We start from the raw sequence: 26,001 nt of genomic DNA, 5'->3' as shown, positions 1-26,001 counted from the left end.
AGGCGGTTGGTTACCTGTCCATTTAAATATCCATTACTCCTCCCGCTGTGGTCCACATGGACAGAGACCAGCCTGTCTCTCCCACGAGGATTCTGCACACAGTCAATGCACGATGAATACCTCAAGGCTTGTTAGCGCCCTTCATAGTTCCAATTAGAATTAATGTCTTATTTTAAGGCCTCATTAGCTCACCTTGGCTAAAAGGCACCGGGGCCTATACATAAAGTGTGTGTGTGTGTGTGTGTGTGTGTGTGGGGGGGGGGGTGTTCCCAGCATGGGAATTCCTGCATCCAGGGAGAAGAAAGTCTTCAAATTACCTATATATATAAAAGCCTAAGATGCAAAGTGTCCCCTAGGGAGTTCGACCAACCGGAGTTTGATCACTCACTATGACGTGTGCTGACCACTAGGGGGCGGCACGGAATGAAGGAAGGCCCTGGCTGGCAGCCGCTAGGGACCCCCCTACTCGTGCACGAATTTCATGCACTGGGCCTTTCTTATAAGCAGGTAGCTGCTTCACCTGTGGGTGGTCCTGGGAAAGATGAAGAGTATATACTTTCTAAACATAAGAAATTAACGCCAATAGAAGAAGCCCCGGTAAGGAGCTGTTCCAGGCTGAGCACTCCTGGAAGCCCCAACAAAACAGAAACACCCTGGGGGGAGACAGCACGCTGCTTACACACTCAAAGGTTGTGGGATGCCACGCCAGCTCTGAAAGCTAGGGATTAGAAACGATAATAATACGGGCTACATTTATTTATTGCATGATGCGTTAGGCATCATTTTACACACTTCGCATGTGTGATCTCATTTTATCTTCAAAATAATTTTGTGATGTGATGACTAGTCTCTATCTCAATGGTTCCGATGAGGATAGAGAGACACAAAGCGACTGTGGTATGTCTTGTCTGGAGCGGTCCAGAGTCACCGCCAGTTTCAACATTTAATAATTTAAGGAAAACAGTATTCACTGAGTGTCAATTATTTGCTAGGACCATGCCCTGGGGGCAAAGCCACGTGCAACTCAGACAAGGTCCTTGATCTCATAGCGTTCTATCCTAGCGGGGGAGTAGACCATCCACAGCAAACCAATCACGGACACAATGACTGGGTTGGGGTAGGTCCTCTGAAGGCACTAAGGTGTGGCAGAGCGACAGGTGCACTTGGGCAGGAGCCCAGAGGACCTCTCTGAGCAGATCGTGTCCGAGCTGAGACCTTGGGGATGAGAAAGAGCCGCCGGTAAAGAACCGGCAGGAAGAGTTCGTGCATCAAGTTCGAGTCTTGGGGAAGAACCGAGTTTGGCACATGGAAGAGCAGCAGGAAAGAGGCTGCTGGCTGTAGCGGGCGGAGGGAGAGCATAGGCATTGAGGCTGGAGTGTAGGCCAGACCAGGCCGCCGACCAGGTAGTCATCTTTGGCGAGGAGTCTGGGAGGTGTAAGCAGGGGAGGGAGTGACCTTGAGATTTCAGATCACTCTGGTTGCTGAGCGCAGAAGGAACGCAGGATGTGCGAACAGAAGTGACGTTTAGCCAGCAGGTGCTACGTGGTCCAGGGAAGAGGTGCTGAGACATGGAGGGGGTGGTGGGAAGAGATGATTTTGCCCTTGAGGCCAAGGAAAGGGGGATCACCACTCCCTAAGAGCTGTCCTGTCTGACCCTCACAAACGTACACTTTCAAGGATGGCTTGTGGGACAGCCCCCCAGGGACACTCGTCCTTCTGACTTGGGTTATCCTACTCTCCGTGTCTCGCAGCAATTAAGATTCCTTTCACTCCGTTACATAACCACAAATGAGTTCCGTAGCCCTACTTTTTACATTAATGGCTGAAGAGTCCCTTTTCAGACACAGTCTGTTTTTGTGACCACTTTACCCACTTCCCAAGGTAAAGACCAGTCTAAAAGGCACAGGGCACCTGAGGATGGTTAATGAGGTGCTATTACTAGCCATCGCCGACACATTTTTGCTAGCACACAGAATAAAGTAAAAGCTTAAAATGTTCTTGTCAGACAGTAAGGACGGAATAAGAGGACGAGGGGAAAGGAATTGAAGAGGATCTCACGTCAGAGATTAAACTTGGGAACCGACTATACACTGAGTGGCCAGATTATGATGATCTCTGAATGCATAATAATCTGGCCACTCAGTATATATATATATATATATGTATATATATATATATATATATTTATTAGAGGCCCAGTGCAAGAATTCGTGCATGGGTGGGGTCCGGCCAGCCTGGCCAGGGGCAGGGGATATGGGCAGTTGGCCGGCCTGCCTGCTGGTCGAACTCCTGGTTGAGGGGACAATTTGCATATTAGCCTTTTATTATATAGGATATACACTGAGTGGCCAGATTATTATGCGTTCAGAGATCATAATAATCTGGCCACTCAGTGTATATGAGAATCATCTGCTGATTTCCCCTCAGACCACAAGGCACCTCAGCTGAGCAGCAAGTGGCGAGGACTGGGGAGCCCGAGGGGGGTGCCCCAAGGCGAATACAGAAAAGACGGGGCACCAAGGGGTCCCTCCAGTGCCCACCTCTTGTCCTGAGACATTTTTAACTAAAGAAAGTGGCACCATATTACAGACTCCTCAGTCAGTTTCCCACGTCCTGGCCGGCAGCTCACTTAGTTGGCAAACCATGCTCTCTGCACGGAGGAGGAAAAACCTGAATGATTGATGATGCAGAGCAATCGTTACTGACATGGAAAGATGTCCATGGTCAGTGATACCTGGTAAGCAAGAAGAGGTTACAAACAGTATATGCGTGTGACTGTCTTTTTCTTTTTAATTGTGTGTATATGTGTGTATAGAAATGAGTGCAAGCACACACTTCAAAATGCTAGAGGTTATCTCAGTAGTGGATTTTATAGATATTTAACTTCTTGGCATGTCTCGGTGAACAGTTTCTTTTTCATAAGAATAAAAAGCAGAGCTTTAAAAATGAAAAAAAAAAGTTGCCTTTTATCTTTAAAAGATAATTTTATCTTTTTAAGCTCTGTTCCACCAGAAAACCATCTCCCCGAGTTACCCACTTCATAATGAACTTTGCTTCTGATTTCTTCCTTTGGGCCATCATTTCATCCACATTAACCTCCAGACTCAGCCGTTTAAAATCTCACGCTTCCCCCTCTGGCCAAACCCACGCGGTGGAGGAGGACACCAGGATGGAAGCTCCCAGCTCGTCTGCCCTCCTCCTGGGCCAGGACCTCAGATAGGAGCACACCCCCTCCCCCCCCAGGCTGGGAGGGCTGGCCCCGCACCATCCAGGCTGGCCCGCCAGCCGCCTGCTTCTCAGGGTGTTTAAGAGCAGCTGCCCTGACGGGAATCTACTGCCCCCAAAGCCCATCAGAACTCCGGGGACAGGAAAGATACGGAAATGCAGAGCACAGAGCGAGCTGCCCACCGCCCGGCCCGGGACGCACAGTGTGTGTGGCAGGAGCCTCTGTGGAGACGGCCGGCTGCCGCCATCTCCATTCATCATCTGGGCCTCAGTCCCTTTCCTCCCACAGAGAGGAAGGAGCCTGGATTCCGCGCCACTGGCTTCAGAGACGACCGCGTGTACTTGGACGTTCCTCGGGCCCCTGGGGAGCAGGGCTGGATTTACCGCCACCGCAGAGCGGGGCCAGGAAGCCGGAGCGAAGATGGGACTCGTCTGCTTGAGCTGGAAGGCCCTCTGTCACCCATGTCTAGAAAGACTGACGCCCTGCCGTCTGCCAGGGCTGCCCGCCCCGCCCCCAATAGCCCCTGCGGCTTTCCAGGGCACAGCCTCCGTGCCCGACCCGGGATGATGCCAGACCTCTCGGAGAATCAACTGTTTGAGCAAGAAGGACAGCCACCCAGTCTGTACATTTTACATAAACGTCATCTCACTGACAAGTATAAGAAAGGCGCTGGGGTTGACCAGCTTGAGACAACCCCATCATTGTGATCGGTGAAGAAATCACTGCTGATAAAGAGGTTCTTCTTTCCTGAAGTCTATCAGGAAAGCGCCTGGGACATGGCGTGGGTGCCTCTGCTCTGGGCGTGGGAGGAATGGGCTCCCCAGACAGGGCCATCGCTTTAGACCAAGCGTACAGCCCTTTTTCACACCAGCAACACCCCACACTGCACAAAGGTGATGACACTGTGATCGGTGAAGAAATCGCTGCTGATAAAGAGGTCCTTCCTTTTATTGTTTTTTTCCAACTGTCCTTTTCCTGTGGAGCACAAGCTGAATCTTACAGAAGATTCAGAATAAAAGGTGAGAAAGATCAAAGAAGGCCTACTATCCCCGAGGATGGGTATACATGTCATCTCACTCATCACAACTACGCTGAGCAGAGCATTGCTGTTCCTACTCTTCATGGGGGGAGGTTTGGCGGTGGGGGGGCACCTAGACCTTGCTCAGGATCACAGAGCCAGTGATCGGCGGGCTCAGGTCGGCAGCCATGCCTGTCCACTGGGCCATGTGCGCGGACTAGTGTGCAGTACGGCAGCCAGGCAGCTCTCTCCTCCTCTCAGACCTGAAAAGTTGGAGCTTCTCACAGACCGAGTGGGAACCCAGACTGCCTTCCTGCTGTGCCTCAGATGATCGTTCTTTATGCGATGTTATAATCTGGGTGAAACCAAGACTCTAGAACCAGCTCCGTTCATAACAAGAGAGAAGAAGCATCATCGATTGCCCAACTCTGTGTCGGCAACAGCACTGCCCGTGAGTCAGCACAGACTTCCTGGCGCTCCCGGGGAAGTGACAGGCGACTCTAGCCCGACCTCCGAGAGTCTCCCACCGCCTGTTGGTGTTTCTTCTTGCTCAACCAAACCTCAGATGCCACCTCCCCTCCTCTCCCCCCTCCCCGCCCCCCAGCTTTTTATAGGTGAGGAAACTGAGGTCCAGAGAGCAAGAGATCTAGGCCCCAGAGTCAGGTGGTGGCAGAGGGAGGATAGAACCCAGGTCTTCTCACTCCCCACCCTGGGCTTCTCCCAACCTCTCCTGCCTGATACACGTGACAGGTGATGGTACAGACACCATGATGGCAGCCGGCAGCCATTGACCGGATGCTCATCGGGGCCAGGACCAGCAGCACACGTTTTAGATGAAGGATTTCATTCAATCCTCAGAATGACCAGCCTACAGGGAAGAGGAGGAAACGGAGGCTCGGAGGGATTGAGCAACTGCTCCAGGACCCCCTGGGGCACGAAGGCCCTGGGACAGAGCCCAGGCCCTGGGGCGACAGCCGCATGTCTGTCCCAGGCTGCCTCTCTGCTCACCCGGTGTGGTGGCAACTGCAGCGATTCAAGGTGCGCAACCCATCTCTCTGCTTCCTGTTACAGGTTGTCCCACCTGCTTTCCGGAAGCAAATCTCTGCAGAACCAGACCTCGCAAGAAAGGGACGCAATCGCTCCGCCCTTTCCTGCCTCCTTGGTGCCCAGGCTTGAGCTTCCCTGAGCTTCTCCACAGGGTGAAAGGCCCAACTTGGTATCTGCATCCATCGATCGATCTATCTATCTATCTATCTATCTATCTATCTATCTATCTATCGTGTATGTATCTGCTTTTAGATACAAACATGAGTTTAAGGGGGAAAAGGACACGGTTCAGGCACAAATAAAATAGAATCATCCTATAAATGAGGAAACTACAGGCTGCCGAGAGTGCAACACCAGGTGTGCCAGGTGGTATCCAGGGGTTTCAGGCACACCAGCTGGTACCCGGGGTCTCAGTGCCGCGCCTCTGCTCATAGGCCGAGGTGCACCAGGGTGGCGGAAGAAGCTGGGGCATCCCCGGGCTCCCACGATGCATCGCTCTCTGCATGTGTGTCTTCAGCATCCTTTTCTCAGGTGTGATGCTTGGAGCAGGATTCTCAAAAACTAGCGTTTTGCAGTTGCCAAGAAGAAAGTCTTGTTAACAGGTTTCTTAAAGCTGTGCTTAAAGGAAACTGGGGATGAACTCATGGGAAGATCGCTCAGCCTCTAGAGTGCAGGTTTATTGGCAGTAAAATGAGAGGCAACCTGAGGTCCTTTTTACCTCAAAAATTCTACATGATCACCGCCGATCAGAGAAAGCAGGTCTAACACCGACTCCTCCCTCCGCTCTGTTCACTGGCTCCCTCCGGTTCTTCTGCTCCAGCTCCAGTTACCGCCATTCAGCCCCAAACACTTTCTCGTTCATAAATAGTGCCGCACCTTTACGGCGGTAAGACTCTTACACATATTAGTAGCAACAACGAAGCCCCTTTTTCCACGTGAAGGAAATGTCATCTTGTTATGAATGAGAGTGCAACGCAGAGAGCATTCCCGTGGAATTAAGGCATGGACGACGGAAGCTACCGAGGTACACAGCACATTCACATGATTTAATGTTCTGCAGAAACCCCACGGTGATTCTGAGTGAAGGGCTTCTAAGTAGTTACTAACATAAACTTCACACCAGAGGTTCTGGAAACATCTAAATTAGAGCCACAATCGTAATGATGACCAACACGGCTTTGATAAAGCTAACAAATGCTTTAGTCTTATTGCATTTTACATTTTAAGCTATGTGTTTATGTATGTTAACTATGACCAGGAAGATCAATCCCTCTACCCCCATTTAGAAAGGTAAATCAGCAAATGAGATAAGCTTATTCTAAAAGCTTGTCCCACTCTCCCAAACTTTTAACATGAAAAAAAGGTAAATCATCAAATGAGATAAGCTTATTCTAAAAGATTGTCCCACTCTCATTTAGAAAGGTAAATCAGCAAATGAGATAAGCTTATTCTAAAAGCTTGTCCCACTCTCCCAAACTTTTAACATGAAACAGTCACTAATACACTGAGTGGCCAGATTATGATGATCTCTGAACACATAATAATCTGGCCACTCAGTGTATATCCTATATAATAAAAGGCTAATATGCAAATTGTCCCCTCGACCAGGAGTTCGACCAGCAGGCAGGCCAGCCAAGCGCCCATGTCCCCTGTCCCTGGCCAGGCTGGCCGGACCCCACCCATGCACGAATTCATGCACCGGGCCTCTAATACACACACACACACACACACACACACTGAGTGGCCAGATTATTATGCGTTCAGAGATCATCATAGTCTGGCCACTCAGTGTGTATATATGAACATGTGCATAACTTCCTAGAGCAACGTGGTGACAGCAAAGAACTGTTGTTTGCACTTTACCTGGGAAGCGCGGTGATTTTCCCCCACTTTTCCACACAGAACCTTCTGGGGCCATTGCTTCCTCGGAGAGAAGCGAAGCCTTCGTAGGGAATGCTGGACGTGCCCGTCACGAACTACCGACGAGAAAACAGGAGGAGGAGGAGGTGAGGCCCAGCGACCAGCGGCCCAGGAAGACCGGCGTCCCCCACATGCCGAGCTCCCGCCCCGCCGCTGGGGAAGCTGGAGACAAAGCTGATGCCGGGCACCGGCCATCGCCGAGCATCTGGCACAGAACCAAGGACGGACGGGCCTTGGAAAGGGAAAGGGGTGGGGGCCTGAGAAGAGGAAGCCTCTGGACCGCTGACCGGCTCGGGAGCGTACCCCAGGGGTGGGTCCCACTCCACGTGAATGAAGTGGGTGTGTCGATTAACCTAAGTCTATCGGGCATCAGCCCCTCGTCAACTCGGGGTGGATTTTTAAAAAGTGACGATGAAAGGAAATTAAAAAGAACTTCTGGGCCTGCAAATGTGAGGGCAGGTCCTTGACCCAGAGCAGCCAAGACTCCGCCTACGGGTAAGGCTCCGTCTGAGCGTCCAGAAGCTGTCCCCGTGTCTGATGTCGCTCTAGCTGCAACCCACCAGCAACTGCCCGGGGCGACTATAATCACCGCAAGAAAATGAGCCCGTTTTCCAGTGTCCTCCAACTGCACTGTTCTCTCTACTTTGCTGAGAGGCAGGAGGAGGGAAAGAAAGGGCTCTTTATCAAGGAACTGGGTCACTCCTTAAGGGACCGAGCGGAGAGCACCTGTGGCTCAGGGTGCTGGCCTGCGGAGGGTCCGGGGACTCTCTCGGAAAGGGCCCCGCTGTCCTGAAGGCAGAGGCTGACCCCGGGTCCCTACCCTGGAGGTGGTACTTCCTCGCCTCCCTCCTAAAAGGCGTGGACCTGGCTGGGGACGTTGTGCCCCGTGATGGAGCCCAAGGAACGTGCCATCTGACGAGTCTGGAAACCATGCAGCCCACACGGGCACATAAACACGGGATGGGTTTATCGGGTCCCCAGCAAGTATTAAAAACACGCAATTCCAACAGTAATTCTACGGATGCGTGAAAAAGACGAACTAATGGCGTCTTACCTGTAACAACCGCAGCCGCTGTTCGTTGTTGAATCTCTCCACGGCCGCCCAGAACCACCGGATTACAATGTGATTGTCGTGGTACCCTAGCGAACCAACCACAGAAGCCTGCGTTACTTTGGCTTTTCGAGCGGAAGCCACCACGACACACTGGAAAAGGACCCCCAGACACATGTCCTCGCCTTGGACTCCTTAAAGGTCACTGACAATGTAGGACTGAGGAGAGCACCGTAAACATGATCGTATGCGTGTCAGAAGTCCAGCAAACACAACACTGAGTGACAGCGAGAGGCCCTGTTTCCTTGTAGTGTCACCAAATACAGCGAGGGGAGAGGAGAACCACAAATGAGGGATGTTAGCCCTATCGCCTCTGAAGGATATAACCGCTGTGACTGGAAATGCTGAACTCTTTGGGCCACTCATTTAAGAAATAGTTTGTGAGGGTCGCTATGCCAAGTGCTGTACCATGCTTGGGGGTACAGTGGCCAAGAAAGCAGACCCTCAAAGGGCTTCTGGGAAAGGAGAGACACATTAATCAAATAATTATACTGCTGGGCCAGTGTGGCTCAGTGGTTGAGGGTGGACCCATGCACCAAGCGGTCACCGGTTCGATTCCTGGTCAGGGCACATGCCTGGCTTGCGGGCTCAATCCCTGGTGGGAGGTGCGGCCAAGGGTCGCGCGGGAGGCAGCCGATCGGATGTTCATGTTTCTCTCTCATCGATGTTTCTCTCTCTCTCTTCCTTCCTCTCTCTCTTAAATCAATAAAAACTTATTTTAAAAAATAAAAACTATACAAATACATAATTGCAAAATATTTTAAAACTACATATAACATTCATATTGTTTAATCAAATTACTTTTTAATAATAAAAAAGGAAAAGAAATTTCACTTCTTTAATTCCTTCGACTAATAAATCCCCAATAACCTTCAACCTAAATATTACTTTTATTCCATACTTAAGTAGCACTTAATAAAATGTTAAAAGTGTCATCCCATGGGTGGATTAAGGAAGTAGTTGTAGATGCCCATCCTATCAATAAAGAAAAACTACGCTCAGAGACACGGCTCAGAGATTAAGGTACAGTCAGTGGTTCAAACCAGTGAACTGACATAGTCCATCAATATGCATCAAGCCACGGGGATTCTGGGTTGGGGGAAGTCTGCTGCACGTGTTGCAGTGGCCGTAGGATCTGGGACCCTTCCTTCCTGCTTCCTCTTAGACCAGTTATGCTCAGAGCCCTTGGGGAAGAGAGGGGTCCAAGCGAAGGGCAAACAAACCCGGCTGGGCGTGGGGCTGCGTGGCCAGCTCCGCGGTGCTGAGCAAACAGCTTCCCCACCTCCACAGCAGCGCACCGGCTCTGGACTCACAGCCGGACATTCTCTGACCCCATGCACCGGCCCTTGGCCGCCTCCCTTCGCTGTGTGTGCCCAGCCGTGTGGAGGAGGAGGAGGAGTGTCTCACTGGACCCCCACGAACCGCTGCCTCACGGACACGTGGCGAGGGGCAGGGAGCCCCGCTTCTCGCAGTGCCACGGAGCGGGGCCGGCAGGCATGGCAGCTGGGTGGCCCACCCCGCAGCACCCCTCCCCAGGAGCTCATCTGATAAGCTCTACAATAACCATAGAAATAGGTACTCGATGAGTCACACGCGGTGAGTCAACGTTTATTCTAAGAGTGGCTGCCTGGATGAATGGCACTGCCAGCAGAATCGCCCGGGGTGGGGAAATGAGCTGGTACTGTGTATGGTAACGTGCAAGTTATGGAGAAACTGGAGAAACGGTGTTCTAGTTAGGGAACGTGTTTGGTTAACCAAGTGAGAGTAACCAAGGGCCGTCTAGGGATTGGCCTGTGGGCCGACTGGACGAGACGCGCTACGGCAACTGAACGCTGCCTGGCAGAGACAACGGCCGGCAGACCGCCCGGCAGCACCGGGAGCCGGGAGGGCCTCCACAGGCAAGAACAATAGCCACTGAGCGAATGCCAAGTTACGTTTTACTCCGAACCTTTAACGCTGTGCTTTGAGTTTCTGTGCCAACGGACAGGCAACTAGAGGACTGTTCGGGGATGAGTTCAGGGACTTCAAGTTTGTCTGTTTCACTCTCCGAGCTCAGAGCTGGCGCGGACCCCGCACACCCCGAGGGAGGAAACCGACACCAAACCTACACAACCACAGCCGCTACTCGTCACGACCGCCCAGGGGCTCTGCGATGGAGCCTGCCCTTCGGGAGCGGTGCTCTTCCTTTGCTTCCACTCAGGAGTTTACCTGTAGCTCTGGGTGACCATCAGACCCTTTCAAAGTACACAGACTCAGCATCCAGCCTCAGTGGCTGGGCTCCCAGTTCCTCACGGAGAGTCTGCACTGCCCTCCGCAAAGGCCGCCGCTGCGCCTCCCATGCGGTGGAGGGTCCTAGAGGGCAGCCTTTAGCCACCCTTCCAGCAGCTTCCTTCCAGTGGACGTGAGGCCTGACTGGGGAAGGGCTCGTCCAGGAAACCACTTGAACTGTGAGAGGCACGCCCTGCTCCCTTCACGTGTTTCCACCGCGAAGCACAGCTGCCAAGCGGCTCAGTTAAATGTAGGAGCACGGCCTTGGCGTGTTAGGGAGTCGGGAGGGTGTGCCTCTCCGAGCGTGAGAGCGAAGGGGGACCACAGGTGCAGTCTGAGCTAGCTCCCTGGTGCTTCCCTACCAACACCAGAGAGCAGTTAATCGGTGCTCCGACGGGCACATTTCTTCACCCACAATTCAGCGTGATGACATCCCGAGATGGGGCGTAAGCCGGCCTTCCTCCCCGGGGCGGATGCGGTAACCAGGGAGAGAAGGGGGTGTCCCTAGCCCCAGGTCTCAAAGGAGAAGCGCCAGACCTATGATGAGGTGCAAGTGTCCTTGCTGTCCCGGCCTCGGACCAGCAGCCGAGCCCTCGGCCTCCCTTCCCTCTCCAGCTTAGCACCCAGCCCCCCCCCCCCCCCCCCGAGCCCGGGTCACCTCCTCTGTACTCCGTGTTGTTCCTCCAGTCACTCAGGTCGATTTCGGCGGTGCCCGCGATGACCAGCTCCAGTTCCCTCGCATCGAACACAGAGACCAGCCTGGCATCCACCACCTGTGGAACAGCAAGAACACGGGGCCCGGCTCAGGCCCCGGAGGAGGCCCAGCGACAACCCGCCTCGCCAGGAAAGGAGGGCACGCGGAGTTTGGGGAATACGATGGATACGCCCTGTAGGCGCTTTAAAAACGGCAAAGCTCTCGACACATAGAAGGTATTTTTAGCACAAGGTCCACGAGATGTCTCTCAGCAGGATTTCTGTTTCATGGTCGAGCACTGATTAATCTAGTTTGTTTTTCTTTCCTAAAAAAGATCTAGTGCTGCCGAAACCGGTGTGGCTCAGTGGATAGAGCGTCGGCCTGCAGACTGAAAGGTCCCAGGTTCGATTCCGGTCAAGGGCGCGTACCTTGGTTGCGGGCACATCCCCAGTAGGAGGTGTGCAGGAGGCAGCTGATTGATGTTTCTCTCTCATCGATGTTTCTAGCTCTCTATCTCTCTCCCTTCCTCTCTGTAAAAAAAAAAATCAATAAAATATATTTTTAAAAAGATAATAATAAAATAAAAAAGATCTAGTGCTGTCCGCCTGGTTTGGCTCAGTGGTTGAGCGTCGGCCTAAGAACCAGGAGGTCACAGTTCGATTCCCAGTCAGAGCACAGGCCCGGGTTGTGGGCTTGATCCCCAGTGGGGGGTATCCATGATTCTCTCCCATCACTGATGTTTCTCTCTCTCTTTCCCTCTCCCTTCCTCTCTGAAATCAATAAAAATATATTTAAAAAAAATAAAAAGACCTAGTGCTCCTCCGGAAGAAGTCGCACGGATACTGGATACGTGTGACGCCTGGGCAGGCCCTCCGATACAAGATTTCACATGTAGAGCATGACATGTGGCTGTCTGCATCCAAGCAGGCGCCAGACGCACGGCATACATGTTACCCGTGGTCTCTGAACTGTCAAATGCTGTTTGAGTTCAGGCCGTTTTAGGTCAATGCTCTCTGTAACAGGCATGAAGCTTTCTGTGTGTGTTCCCGAAACGCGCAGGACAGAACACTGGAGAAGATTCTACATGGAAAGAGCCGCCGTAAGCACAGCACACGGGACAGCACCGTGGGTGGGCTGCGGCCTGGGGGACGTGGCCCGGGAGCCCCCGCCCCGCCCCGCTGGCGCCGCACCTCGTAGAAGCCGCGCACCAAGCTCTCCGTCTGCTGCACCACGCCGCGCTCGATCCGCCACTTCACCATCCGCTCGATGTACTCCTTCTTGTTCTTCTCCGTGACCGGGATGTTGGCACCCCCGGGCTTCAACTCGCGCTCCGTGATCTGGGGTAACGCAAGAGGACCGACAGTCAAGCAACCCCTCGGGGGGGGGGGGTGGGGGGGGGGGGTGAGAACGCTGTCCCGCAAGCAGGCGTGAAGGGCGCCCGGGCCCACGCTCACCCCACGGCCCAGTAACACCGGGCATTGGGCGCGGGTCCAAGAGCCTCCGTGGCTAAAATATATGTAGCCGGTGCCGAAGGTTAAGTTTTAGAAATCCTGCCTGAACAGATAAGTCCTTTAAATGACGATAAACTGGTTCCAGATTCTGGGCCACTGCTAGTCGGATATTTGGCAAAAACGCATTTTCTCGAATTCCTTTAGGGTTTCGAATCAACCACACAGAGAAAGCCCATATTTAGGTAAAGACTGACTTTAAGGAAACAGAATTACATTCAAGTGAATATTAAATTGAGAACTTCTTTTCCAAAACACGAAATTCAGAAAAGCAACCAAATATTAGTATATAAATAAGATTATTACTTATGAACTATTATGTAATTTCAGAAAGAAATATTTTAAGCAACCCTTCCACCGACTCTGTAAAAAAGATCAACATTGGTTGATGGGTCAATATCTTCAAACCTTCACTAAAATATTGTTTACTTTCCCTCAGCTTCGAAATAATCCATTTCAGTTCTGAAATAGGAATGAGAGTTGAATCCAAGTGCCAATTAAGTAATTGTGTTTTAGGCACATTCTAATACCTTACATGGATATTTTCGTTGGAAATAAAAGGATCGCTTACAACACACAAATAGTTGTCACACTCTGTACGCTAGAACACCTTCATCTGCAGTTGGCATTAGAGTAATCTTTGCAACCACGATGACTGTAACTGCACATAAACCTGGCTTTAAACCACCCAGCAAGCCACACGTAAATACGCATCTGATCTCAGCCACTAAGCCCTTCTTCACCGACCAGCAGCCTCCAGGCAGCACCCTGAGACACCGGCTGCCCACACCCACACACCTGCCCGAAGACTTCTTCGTTCACAGTGAAGGTGAGGTCCAGGATGTCATGGATGTCGTTGTCCTTCATCCACTGCAGGCTCTGGTGGAACTCTTCATCCAGGTACTCGAGGTCACTCAGGTCACACAGACTAGGATGACACACGGACGGAAATAAACATGTGGGCACGGCGAACAGCAAAAGCCCAGAGTCACGAGGAAAGAAACGAAGAATTGAAGACAAGATCAACACAATAGGCACCGATTTCTAGAATGTACTGAGTCAAAGGCAGTAGCCAAAGCCGTGAAATCAGTTAGAAATCTGTTATACAATTTTAAAATCCTGGGTGTTTGTAACACATCTGAAGAATCACTCAGTCTGACCTTTCAGAGACAGAGAGAGTTGGAGGTGCAAAGAGTGACGGCCATCGGCACAGTCACCCACAATTCGTGCCCCAGAAGAAACCGGAACTCGGGTTGACAACTTGGGTCCATGTCCTTTGGCTATGTTGCACTGTCTTCAACAGTGTTGTCCTAATTAGAAATTCTTCGTATGTTTCTATAGTGCACTTGAACTTTCTCCCCCTAAAGACCAGATGTGGTCCATGTTTACAAACATGCCTTTTTCCTCATGGTTCTCACTTTTTCCGTGATTCTGAAAACAGCAAGCCACAGAGCCTCTCTCTATAATTATAAGGGTTTTCTATAGCTCTTCTTTCCTGCTGAGAGAGGCTCTACAGGAGGTGGAGTAACTATTATGGAAATGTAAGGTGGCAACATTTGATTTGCTTCAGTTGTGTTGAAATTCCCTCCTGTCAGCCCAATTTCAAAGGTCAGGCTGTTTGGTTCAGTCTAAACATTTAGTAGGCTTCAAGTATGTTCCAGATATCATAATAGCTACTTGTTAAACACTAATTGACCTCCAGGAGATAATGGTCTAGCTGGGGAGACAGGAACACAAATTGATGAGTTAATATAAGGTGGTTAGTGATAGCCAATAATTATAAGTGGGTAACACAATTTGTGCAATAGTATATAGGTATGTTACACTCCAATTAGAAAAAAAAAAAAAAAAGAAGATAAGGTAGCTACAGAGAGCTCTCACAGCAAACATGAAGGACATGGACTTCGACCTAGAGATTCAGGGAGCGCTTTCTGGTGTAGGTGATACCTGTGATAAATTTTGCAGGATGTTTAAAAGCTAGAGAGGTCAAGGGCACTGGATGAAAAGGAGAATTAGGGGGGAAGAAAAAAGAGAGGAGCAGAACAACATGAACAAATCATAAAGGCCAGGAGTAGGTAGAATACGCCAGCATCCTGGCAGGACCAGAGAGTGACCCGCTAGGCGGAATGTCCAGGGACTGAGGCTAGGAGCTGGGAGCGGGCCATTCTAAGGGACTTGGTCATTCAGAATGACGGAAAGGCTTTAGGGAATAACATGGTCGGCTGTGAGATGTGACTTTCAATTGTTGCTCTGGAAATGGCGGTCCAGAGGATTACTTAAAACAAGGGGAGGTGTGGTTATGATAAAAGGGTGGGGATCAATTACACGTCACCGTAGTCATCTGGGAAACATGAGACAAGGGTTTCATCAGGGCACAGTTATTAAGGGTGGAAAAGAGAAGATGAATTTAAACAGTGTTTAGGAGACACATGTGGAAATTAGTAAATGGGTTTGTTGGGGTGGCGTGTATAAAGAATGATATCTAAAATAGGGATAGCAAATAAACTCATGTTGCAAGTCAACTCGGATTGGTCTTGAGGGCTCTAAGTCAAAAACTCCCTGCGGCCCCAACAAGTTCAGCAGGAAAAAGCAGCATGAAGGACCTGTGGCTTGTCTCCTGGGGATGGGCAGGAGGTGGGGAGGAGTTGGACACCTCCTGCTTCCTGATGGAGGGTGACTGCTGATTTCTGACCAGAGCAACCTGAGACTGCTGGGACCATGAACCGTAACTGGGCACATGGGGAAGGGTGCATTTCAGGTCAGGGAAAAGGGATGAGTTTCGTGTCAGCCACGCTGATTGCGAGGTGCCCGCGAGACACGCATGGGAGACATTCAGCGGCCTGTTGACCACTTCAGCCTACAACTCCAGGGAGATCAAAACTGAGAGTCTGATTTGAGCGTCAGAAGGAGAGGAGACTGGTGAAGAGATTTCCCCATGAGAACCCCCCCCCCCCCCGACACACACACACACACACACACACACACACACACACACACACACAGAGAATGCCAAGAATGGAAGCTTCTGGAACACTGAGGTTTAAGGGAAAATCAGAGGGGAAGCCCACAAAGGAGACATAAAAGCAAAGGAGGACAGGGCCATGGATGCCAATGAGATCAGACTCAAGATACATGGGCGGGGGTTGCGGTGGTCAACAGGACCAAAAGCAGCGGATGGCCCGTTCAGATAAGGTCGAAACAGCATTCTTTAAAAGCTTTGCTAGGGTACTGGCGGAAAGAAGCCAGGCGCCGTGGGTGGAGGGTGTGCCAGCAGTTGGTATAGACTGCTCTCACAGGAAGCCTAAATGAGAAGATGAGAGACGAAGCCATAAACTGGGAAGATACATCAGGAGCTGGGGACCCTCAGGAGAAGGTGCCCAGTGCCCAGCTGCCCAGGGCTTCATCCGCCCACATACCCAAGGGGAAGATGGCAGAAGTCTTCCTACTGACCTTCATCCGAGCCCCCTAGACACACCTTATTTCACTTGAGGTCTAGGCTTCCGTTTGCAGGGAGTGAGCTACACAGAACCGACCATGTGTGCTGTCCCCATTGCAAGTGTGAGCCTCTGCCCCTCAGACAGGTGCCGGCTCCTGTTCAGCCTTCTCAGCGCCTAGTGTTTACAGGACAGAGGCTGTCTGGCTTGACATCTGACAACGACTGCAAACTCTCATTGTGACAGCCATGAAGAAGAGTTCTGTGAATGCCCGTTTCTCCGCGGCCATCATAAGGTACCGTTTTGCATGGAGGGAGATCTCAGGAAAAATATAGGACTGCCCAGCCCTAACACACAAACAAAAATAGGGCAAAAGCCAAACCAATAAGAAAGGAAATGTGGACTGAGAGCAAGCAGTTAGAAGTGTGCATAAAGCAAAATACGAAGTGCATCATCTAACAGAGAGAGGACTGTGAGTCACCCAGGCTAACCCACAACTATTCTATTAATAATCAGCATTGCTACCACAGGAATCCCAGGGCTGTATTTGAAGTACAATTGTTTTTTAAGGAACATGTGTTGCAACAAATGAGAATCAGCTATTTGAAGTTCAGCAAAACGAAGACAGTGGGGGCGAGACAGGAGGAAAGGATCCGAAGCAGGAAAAAAACAGAGTCACTGTCTTTGTTTCAGAAATCTAACCCTCCCTGAAGTTTAGTAACAACAGGTTGGGACCCCTTCCAGGAAAGGAAATATTGCAGCCTTACACGCTAATTACACGAGCAATAAAAACACTCTTACATTCTGAGGAGAGCCTTGTAAAAGGGCCGGGTGAAGAAGGCATCCAGCAAGTACTGGTGTATCAGTGCAAGACCCAGGATCCTCCCGCTGAACCGGAACCTGCGGAGGAGAAGCATGCGATCACTCACACGTCACGGACCAGGTTCGAAATCGTTTCGCTGGCTTGTGAGAACGCCTTCCAGCTCTGACCATGTACGTCTGTCCAAGGTCAACTGCCTACCGGGCCGCGGGCATGTGTGTGCCCTCCAGGGCAGTGGTTCTCAACCTTTCTAATGCTGCGACCCTTTAATTTAACACAGTTCCTCGTGTTGTGGCGACCCCCAACCATACAATTATTTTCGTTGATACTTCATAACTGTAATTTTGCTACTGTTATGAATCGTAATGTAAACATCTGTGTTTTCCGATGGTCTGAGCGACCCTACTAGCGGTTCTCAACCTGTGGGTCGTGACCTGTAGAGCCTAAGACCATCGGAAAACACAGATATTTACATTATGATTCATTAACAGTAGCAAAATTACAGTTATGAAGTAGCAACGAAAATAATTTTATGGTTGGGGGTTGCCACAACACGAGGAACTGTGTTAAAGTCAAGGGTCACGGCATTAGGAAGGTTGAGAGCCACTGCTCTAGGCTGTGTCTTCCTGAGGCCAACAGTCACCTCTACCGTTGAAGGGAAGGTGCCTCGCTCCTAATCACAGACACGCTGCTGCACCTCCACCCGTGCCAACAGCGTGTGCCATCTGCACCCGCGCGGCCACCGGGAGGCTCCTGGGCGCACGTCAGCGCAAGTCCCCCCACCGCTTCCCAGCGACGGGCAGCGTGAGCCCGGTGGCGGAGGAGGACACGCGGTCTTCTCACCGGGTTGCATGAAGAGGAGCAGGATTTCTCTCATCAAACCCAGCAGCAATCCCCTGGGAGGAAACCCCAGTCTCAGAGGGAGACGGCGCCTCTCCCCACGGTCTCTCCAGCCCCACGCCCGACCCCTGTCACCATCAAGAGCCATGCACGTGGGCATTTGCGGGAGTTTCCTCCGGCACATTCTGTTCCCTAAAACCTCCAGGCTCACGGCCGTTCTGAATCACTCGGGAAACTTGACTAAGTTTGTCTGTGATGCCTGGGCTGGCTGGCGTGAGATGTGCCTTGTTTTCTCTCTCAGGAGCACTCCGTTTCTAGCTCTACGAGCCGGATGCCTTCCGAGAGCCTGAACCCCCCGGGCTCCCCGCTGCCCGTGGAACAGGCGGGTTCGCAGCCATCCGGGGACGGCTGGCCGGCAGCTTGGTTTCTCCTGCTTTCCGCTGGTGTTAGCTTAACGGCGACAGCTTCCGTTGGGAGGACTCCAAATTGGAGCCAAACGGAAGTCAATTGGAAAAATAAGTCCTGAAAGTGATGCCCTCCACCCGCCAGTACTAACCTCATGACTCAATTTTTTTCATGAGTCCTACTCGTGGTTTTTGGTTGTTTGTGTGTGTGTGTGTGTGTGTGTGTGTGTGTGTGTTTGGTCACGATCAGTGAAAATGAGCAGAAACAAGTAAACGGGGTTATAAAACTAAAGTCTATACGTGCAGGAATTTTTTAAAAACGTAAGGCCGTTTAGTCAGAGCACAATCTGGGATTTTCAGAATAAATAATGCCCAGACGGGGCTCCTGTACCGCTTGTCCTCGGTGCCTTGGTGTGAGAAATCAGAACAAGGGGCAAGCCCCGGCCACAGACTTCGGGTGGCTGATGGGGTCCGAGCGGCCGCTGCTGTGAGTCCACATGCCTCCCTTCTGCCTTCAGTCGCTCCAGCCCCTCTCCCGCCCCGTGTTAGCCGCTGCCCCAAGGGCCGCTCTAGAAGCCGCCTCACCTCGGGGGCAGGCTTTGCCTCCCTCACCCTCACCCCCCAGAGCTCAGGGGTGCCTAAAGGAGCAGAGAGGGGCCTGGGCATCTCCCCGGGAACCTCACATCATCCATAACTTGCATCGGATGGGAGAAACCCTTTGAATTCCAGCCAGCTCGCTTAAAATGGGTCCGAAGGAACATAATCTATTCCTGCTTGAGACTGACGAGAAAAATCAGAGTCAAACGAGATGTTTAATTGAAAATATGGCCCTACCCGGTTTGGCTCTAATGGTTGGAGTGTCAGCCTGTGAACTAAAGGGTCTCGGGTTTGATTCCAATTCCGGTCAAGGGCACAGACCTCGGTTGCAGGCTCGATCCCTGGCCCTGGTCAGGGTGCGTGCAGGAGGCAACCAATAGATGTGTCTCTCTCACATCAGCCTCTCTCTCTCTCTGTGTCTCTCCTCCTTCCTCCCACTCTCTCTAAAAAACCACACACAATGCATGAAATCTCCTTCAGTGAGGATTAACAAAAAATAAATAAGAGCCACACCAGCCAGGGCAATAAGACAACATGATTTTCTCCGAGGAAAAAGGCGTTAGAACCGAGGATTCCTATCAAAACGAGTATCACGGAAATCAGCAGAAGAAAAGTGTCGAGGAAAATGTTTACTTACCATTCGTGGTGATTGTCCACAAAAGCAGACATGGGACTTATTTGTACTGTGTATGTGTCATTGGCCGAATACTCAAATAAGCCGTAATATGGGTTAAAGAGTTCTCTGGACACCAGGAAGAAGAACTCTCTGGAAGGTCCACTGTAATCCAGCCTTTAAAGAAACCCACAAAGAGAACAACCCGTTATATATGTTTTCTACGTATTAGACGCCTTTTCTACAGAGCTCCGCTTTCCACGGAACACTCATCACAAGTCTAACCGCCCGCATTCCAGGACTGTCCAAACCCAACGGGACTCCCCATCCTGATTTCCTGATCGCATCCATGTCTTTTTTTTTTTTTTAAATATATTTTATTGATTTTTTACAGAGAGGAAGGGAGAGGGATAGAGAGTTAGAAACATCGATGAGAGAGAAACATCGACCAGCTGCCTCCTGCACACCCCCCACTGGGGATGTGCCCACAACCAATGTACATGCCCTTGACCGGAATCGAACCTGGGACCCTTCAGTCCGCAGGCCGACGCTCTATCCACTGAGCTAAACCGGTCTCGGCTCGCATCCATGTCTTGGCCCAGAATAGCGAACTGCACATTTTATGTGGAGCATATCCAAGACGAAGGCCACCCATCAGGTAAGGGATGCAGCAGGCAATATGCACTTTGATGGTGTAAACAGATATGAAGAGGTAAATATTTTCAGTGTCCGGGGCCAGGTTATAAGGAAAAGGGAGAAGAGTGGGAACGCTCTCTTGAAACAGGGCAAAACCAGAGGCATGAGCTGCCTACATCCAGGGACACGGAGTCCTTCCTCAGGGGCTTCTAAACACTTTTAATTGGGGGAGAAGGAGACTTGAGCGCATTGGAGGAAAGGCTATTACAGATGAAAGACCCCCTGGGAAGATCAGAGGCAAAAGAAAATGGAATGACAGAGTCCCAGGGAAAACGTTAAATTACAAAACACCAAGGAAAAGTATAGACACGAAAAATGAGGGTACCCAACGCTTCCTCGTGGGAGAATTTGGAGAAGAGGCTGAAACTCTAGCCCCTGACCTACCGTGTAAATCCCACTTCCGGCACAGGGACATCGAGGTCAAAGCGAGGCAGGAAAAGTGACTGTGTTAGGTTTGAGGAATGACAAGTGGCCAACCATGCCGAGAGCAAGACATGCAGTCCAGAGGCGTTTGCAACAAGCAATTGGATACGTTAAATTTAAAGCAAAAAAAATACAAAGGACGCCTACCCCATGACCAATGCTCACGCCTGGACTCAGAGACAGGAAGGGCCGGGGAGGGGAATTGAAGCAGTGGGTAAGCTGGGGTGGTGGGATTTTATAGGACTTCATTGGCTCACTCTGCTTTTTGCCTCTTAGGGAATTTCCTCCACGGGCCCTACTGCATTTTTTTAAAAGGAAGTCATCTGAGTCTTGTCCAGTGATGGAATTGTGTGATAGAGAAGAGAATCCTGTGATAGGTGGCAGGTGGAGCTGGGAGACCCGTAAGAAACGTAACATGACGTTTATTCAGAGTTGAGAGTTTCAGAGAACTTACTGAGAACAGACTTCCGCTAGCCACAAACTGCTCTCTCAGTGTTTGGCCTATCTGAATACAGGCGTATGCTGTTTCCTTCACCTTTCTCATGCAGCCAACTTCAAATCCACCGGCTTTTTCAGTGTAGCCTGGTCTTAGCTAATGTCTCTGAAACTATGACGTGCTAGCTTTATTTTTTTCTGATACACAACAAAAGAAATACGTAGATATTAGAATACAAAATGTCAGTCTGTGGAACAGCTAAAGCCATCTCACACAGCCCCAGCGCACGCCGCCCTATGGGCGACAGGGTGTGGGTGGCCAGGACGCCTATGGGTGCAGAAAATGCAAGCACAGCGGCCTCTCAGGCCAGAAGGCGACATACTGAAACCACCCTCGGGGGAGATGGAGTCCATAGTCCTGTCCACCGGACTCCGGTGGATGCGACAGGAGGTGGCCACCAGCTCAGCGGGGCGGGGGGGGTGGGGGGAGCTGCTCAGAGTGCAGGGGCCTGCAGGGTGCAGGGCGCAGACCACACCTCCCAGGTGCTGAGCTGGGCAGCCCCATGGCTTCCTCCCTCTGTCCTAACTGGATCCCTGACGCCACCACCAACAAGCAGAATTCTTCTTCCACCTGAATGTTCTTCACATGCTTAGAGGCTTTCTCCCGGCGAACATCGGAGGCCTGTTAGGCTCCGGGTGCTCAGCTGGATGCTGACGGTAGATGCTTTGTTTGGAAAAGTCATTTTCTAAGAACTCTTACGTGTGGCAGTTTTCATACCCCCGGTCTCTCTCCCTTTGCTCCCTCCCCACTCACCAACAGGCCTCTTCTCCCACCCCTTCAAGGAGGGGCTGGGCGGTCCCTCTGCTGGGATCCGCTCCAGGCCCACGTCTGACCTACAAGGCGGGGCCTGAGACTGGAGGTGCGGTCCCCTCCTCGGGGCTCAGCCAGGGCTTTGCCCTCCTTTCCGGCACACTCTCCCCGTGAACGCAGCCGAGAAGCGCCCGGCCCGAGGGGCAGCCGCCTTGCTGACTCACCACGAGCTTAGTCATCGCTCATATCTTTCTCCTGGGCGCTGCAGCCCGGGGCTCTCCGTCCTGTCTGCAGTCACCGAATCTGTTCAAAACCCAAGTGCTGGGCGCCCTGCGTTTTCCTACTGAATTTCACTTTCTGAGATCGAGTCCATGATTCCGGGCTACCCAGATCCCGGTGGAGGCAAAACTTCTCCCTAAATTTCCTGCCGGCGGCAAACTGCATCAGGCCCCGTGTCTTTCCAGAAACAGAAAACGCCAGTGGTCCCTGGCACCTCAGGCGTCCTTCTGTCCATCTCCTCGTTTCACCGAGACGACTGGGACTGAAGGAAATCACTGACGGGCATCAGATGGAAGCGCGGTGGAGGGTCCGGGCCTTGATGCTGGCTTCCCGACCCCCCTGATCACCCATCACTGCTCACAGCCTACCCTCAGGACATTGTAAATGTCCAAGACTAACAAAAAAAAAGTCGCTTTTAGGCCAGGGTTGGTCAACGACGGCCTGGGGGCCAAATCTGGCCTGTCTCCCAGCTTTGTAAATAAAGTTTTATTGGCACACAGCCATGCCCATGTACGTGTTGCCTGTTTGTCTGGGGCTGCTTTTCTGCTAAGACGGCAGAGTTGCGTGTGTGGGATGGAGGGTGCAGGGCCTGTGAAGACTGAACTATTTACTATCTAGCCCTTCTCAGTACAAGTTTGCCAACCCCTGTGACAGGAGGAGGTGGGAGGAATCTGCTACTTTATTAAAACACCTGGCTTACTACAGACCCCCTTCTTCAGTGAGGTTCCTTCCAAGAAGTGGGAAATGACTACCACACTCTAGGGCCGTGGTCAGCAAACTGCGGCTCGTGAGCCACATGCGGCTCTGTGGCCCCTTGAGTGTGGCTCTTCCACAAAATACCACGGCCTGGGCGAGTCTATTTTGAAGAAGTGGCGTTAGAAGAAGTTTAGGTTTAAAAAATTTGGCTCTCAAAAGCAATTTCAATCGTTGTAACTGTTGATATTTGGCTCTGTTGACTAATGAGTTTGCTGACCACTGCTCTAGGGTGTATGCAACCTCAAGGCGTGGCCATAACTAAGTGTGGGGCCCCGAGTGAGTGGTCCGAGCTTTGCGGGGGCTCTCGCACACAATCCCGGCACCGATCCTAAGGGTCACGGGCAGCTAAAACACGAGCCACATACTTTATGAGTCACTGTTCGTACAAAGAGACAACTGGTAGAAGTAAAAAGGCCTTTTCGCTGCTTAAAATGCAGCTGTGGCCTTCAGCTGGAAATAGCAGGTTTCTCGGAGGCTGGACTCTCCGTGGTTAGTAACACTGCACGCACCGCGGGTTACAATGAGCGGCTGGTGCGTCTGCCTCCTCTGTGCACACGCCTACATCACCGAGGGCAGGGACTGCGCCGTTCGCATTTTCGGATCCCGTAGGGGCTCCATATATGCTGCTGAACCAATGCGTGGAGCTCTCCAAAGAGATCAACCTCCTTTACCTTGTGAGCTGGCACCTGGCAGGGTGAGTAACTTGGCACAGGTTTGCCTTCAGGTGGTGTGTTGACTCAGTGACATTAACAGGCTATGCCCATCCCTAACTCCATTCACAAATACGCTCATAAGTCACTCGAGTGAATGAGCCTTAGAGAGCTTGGCGCTGGTCTAGTCCTTTCCAGGTGCCAGAGCATCGACCACGGTCCAGTTTGTTAGGACAACGAAGAGGGACCTCACTGAAGGGCTCCTTCGTGATGACAACAGCTGGATCTGGCTGACCATCACATAAAATGTTTCCTGAAAAGTTAACCCGAAAAATAACTTTCCCCCCCAAGAGAGAACACAGCTACCAGTTCTCCAGGAGGAAAATATATTCGTCCTGCGCGGGTCAGACTTCTCTCTGCGGCTTTGAACTCCAGGAGCCCAGGGGGCGTCCATCGAGGGCCAGCACAGCTTTTACAGGTGGATTTGATGGCAATCCCAAACGTCAGGGCTGCACGCCTGAGAGCCGGCTGTGGCTGCAAATGACAGGCCGACCGAATCCAACAGGACGTGTCCCAGCAGGCACCTGGTGCGTGTGCTCCTGGCTCCTTAGCAACCTCCGCCATGTAAACAGCTCCTCTGACTCATGGCCCAGGGATCGTCGGCTACATTCCTGTTCTGCCAGTTAGGTTGGTTCCGCAGCGACGGGCTTGGCACGGAAATGCAGAAACTCCGGGCCGCGGGTGTGGGGCCACCCGGCAGCTGCCTGCCAGGGCATTTCGGAATCAGCACAGATGTCTTCGGGGTGGCGGTGCAGTGTTGAGCCCCGGGAAGCGCTGATAAAGCATTTTGTTTATTTAGTTTACTTTTTGGTAAAGCATTTTAAACGCCGTCACGTTGCCGGGCTGACCCGGCCCGACTTGTTCGTGGCCTCCAATACTGGTTAAAAGTAATTTATTTCATTCTCCTGTCCTTTGCGTTCAGCTAAACATCACCGAAAGCGAAGTATTCCAAGGGAAGTAGACTATACAATGAGAGAAGGCGATGGCATTGGCAAGTCCCACCACCGTGTCCCCCAAGTTTTCAGGAAGACAGAGAGCGCGGCTTTCTGACAGGCCGGGTCAGGCCCACACGCCTGTGCACCTGCCGACCCGCCCTCACGTGGTTATAGCAGCAGCTACGCCCGGAGGCCTCGTGGGAGGGAGGGGTTTTGTGGGCAAGGACTGAGACAAGCCGCGTTGTGCCCGGTGGCTCCGAGCCTGGGCCTCCATCCACAGTGTCCGTCTCCGGTGGTTTCACTCGCTGCCTCAGGAGAAAGGCCACAGGAAGAGCTCGTCTGTCCTTGAACCCTTACGCCAACCCTGTTCGCTCCCATCCCCTCCCTCGGCTCAGTGTGGCTTTGCAAGACAGGTGGTTGACGTCATAGAGGTGGCTCCTTGCGTATAATGAACTCATTCTTTCTCAGAGAAAGGCGCCTTTCCCGGAATTGGCCACGGAGGAGACAAGGAGGAGGGGCAATCAGTGCAAACACCCCTCTTTTTTCAAGGCCGCCGCTGCCTTCCTGCTCGGCCTACTGCGAAGCCCAGGGCCCAGGACGCCTGATCAGAACACTAGAGTCTTCCTAGCTGACGTCTGCCACCACGCAGCTTTGGTTGCTAGGACTTTGAAGTCAGAGGACAGTGACACGCTGGAGGCTCCGCGGTGCCCCACTGAACCCCTCCCGAAAGGCAGCCAGAAGCCCCCCGAAAGGAAGCAACCACGGCCTACAGTCTCCCCGACATTCGCTCAAGATGACTCAGTTCCCAGCCCAGCCACCGCCGCTGACACGCACAGCTCCCCACGGTGCCAGCGCAGGTCACCAGCTCAAGTGGGACGGAAACTTCAGCGACGGGGACAGACCTCCAGCTCCGACCAAAGTAGATCACAGTGATGTGCCTGGAAACTGTTCACTGTTGGCAAAAAGCCAAGTAAAAACGTGCATTGTTTTAGTGAGAAGCATGAATAGCCTCTTGATTTCATTATTTTTGCATTTTTAAGTTGAATATAGGCATCACCAATATTCGCAGGTTAATTCTACCTCACCCGGGATTTGTCGTTAACCTGTACATTTCTGACTCTAAATTTCCCCAGCATTTTTCTTGCCTCAGCTTTTCATTTCAGGAACAATCTATAGATCATGTTTCGGGTCCGTGCAAAGAAACAGCCTAAAGCAGTGGTTCCCAGCGTGGGGCACACGCCCCACAGGGGGACAATTTGATTTTTAAGGGGGGCAATTCGAAAATGAGTTATTTACAGTGAATTTTTTTCTTATAGTTCTAGGGGCCTCAGATACAGTATATAAATATATATTATGACATAGTTATGCATTTCAGTTCACTATTATATGTTTTGAAACTTTGCTATTTTTTCATATCACTTCATATTATTATTTTTTTAAAACAATTTCTTAGTGA

At 51.5% G+C, this 26,001-nt stretch overlaps 1 protein-coding gene across 1 annotated transcript in view; it reads right to left on the bottom strand.

Annotated features, from left to right (window-relative positions):
* The window catches only part of HECW2 (HECT, C2 and WW domain containing E3 ubiquitin protein ligase 2), a 183,187-nt gene that overhangs the window by 6,259 nt on the left and 150,927 nt on the right, over nt 1-26,001 (bottom strand). Inside the window, exons 21-27 of the mRNA XM_054723028.1 lie at nt 19,525-19,677; nt 17,028-17,126; nt 13,591-13,720; nt 12,475-12,621; nt 11,249-11,363; nt 8,266-8,351; nt 7,155-7,267 (exon numbers count right to left, since the gene is read on the bottom strand). Of these exons, the coding sequence (XP_054579003.1) occupies nt 7,155-7,267; nt 8,266-8,351; nt 11,249-11,363; nt 12,475-12,621; nt 13,591-13,720; nt 17,028-17,126; nt 19,525-19,677 (843 nt within the window). The remainder of the gene's footprint in view (nt 1-7,154; nt 7,268-8,265; nt 8,352-11,248; nt 11,364-12,474; nt 12,622-13,590; nt 13,721-17,027; nt 17,127-19,524; nt 19,678-26,001) is intronic.

Source organism: Eptesicus fuscus, chromosome 11 (genome assembly GCF_027574615.1).
Source record: "Eptesicus fuscus isolate TK198812 chromosome 11, DD_ASM_mEF_20220401, whole genome shotgun sequence".
NCBI classification, from domain to species: domain Eukaryota; kingdom Metazoa; phylum Chordata; class Mammalia; order Chiroptera; family Vespertilionidae; genus Eptesicus; species Eptesicus fuscus.
This window is presented reverse-complemented; position numbering and strand designations above follow the sequence as displayed.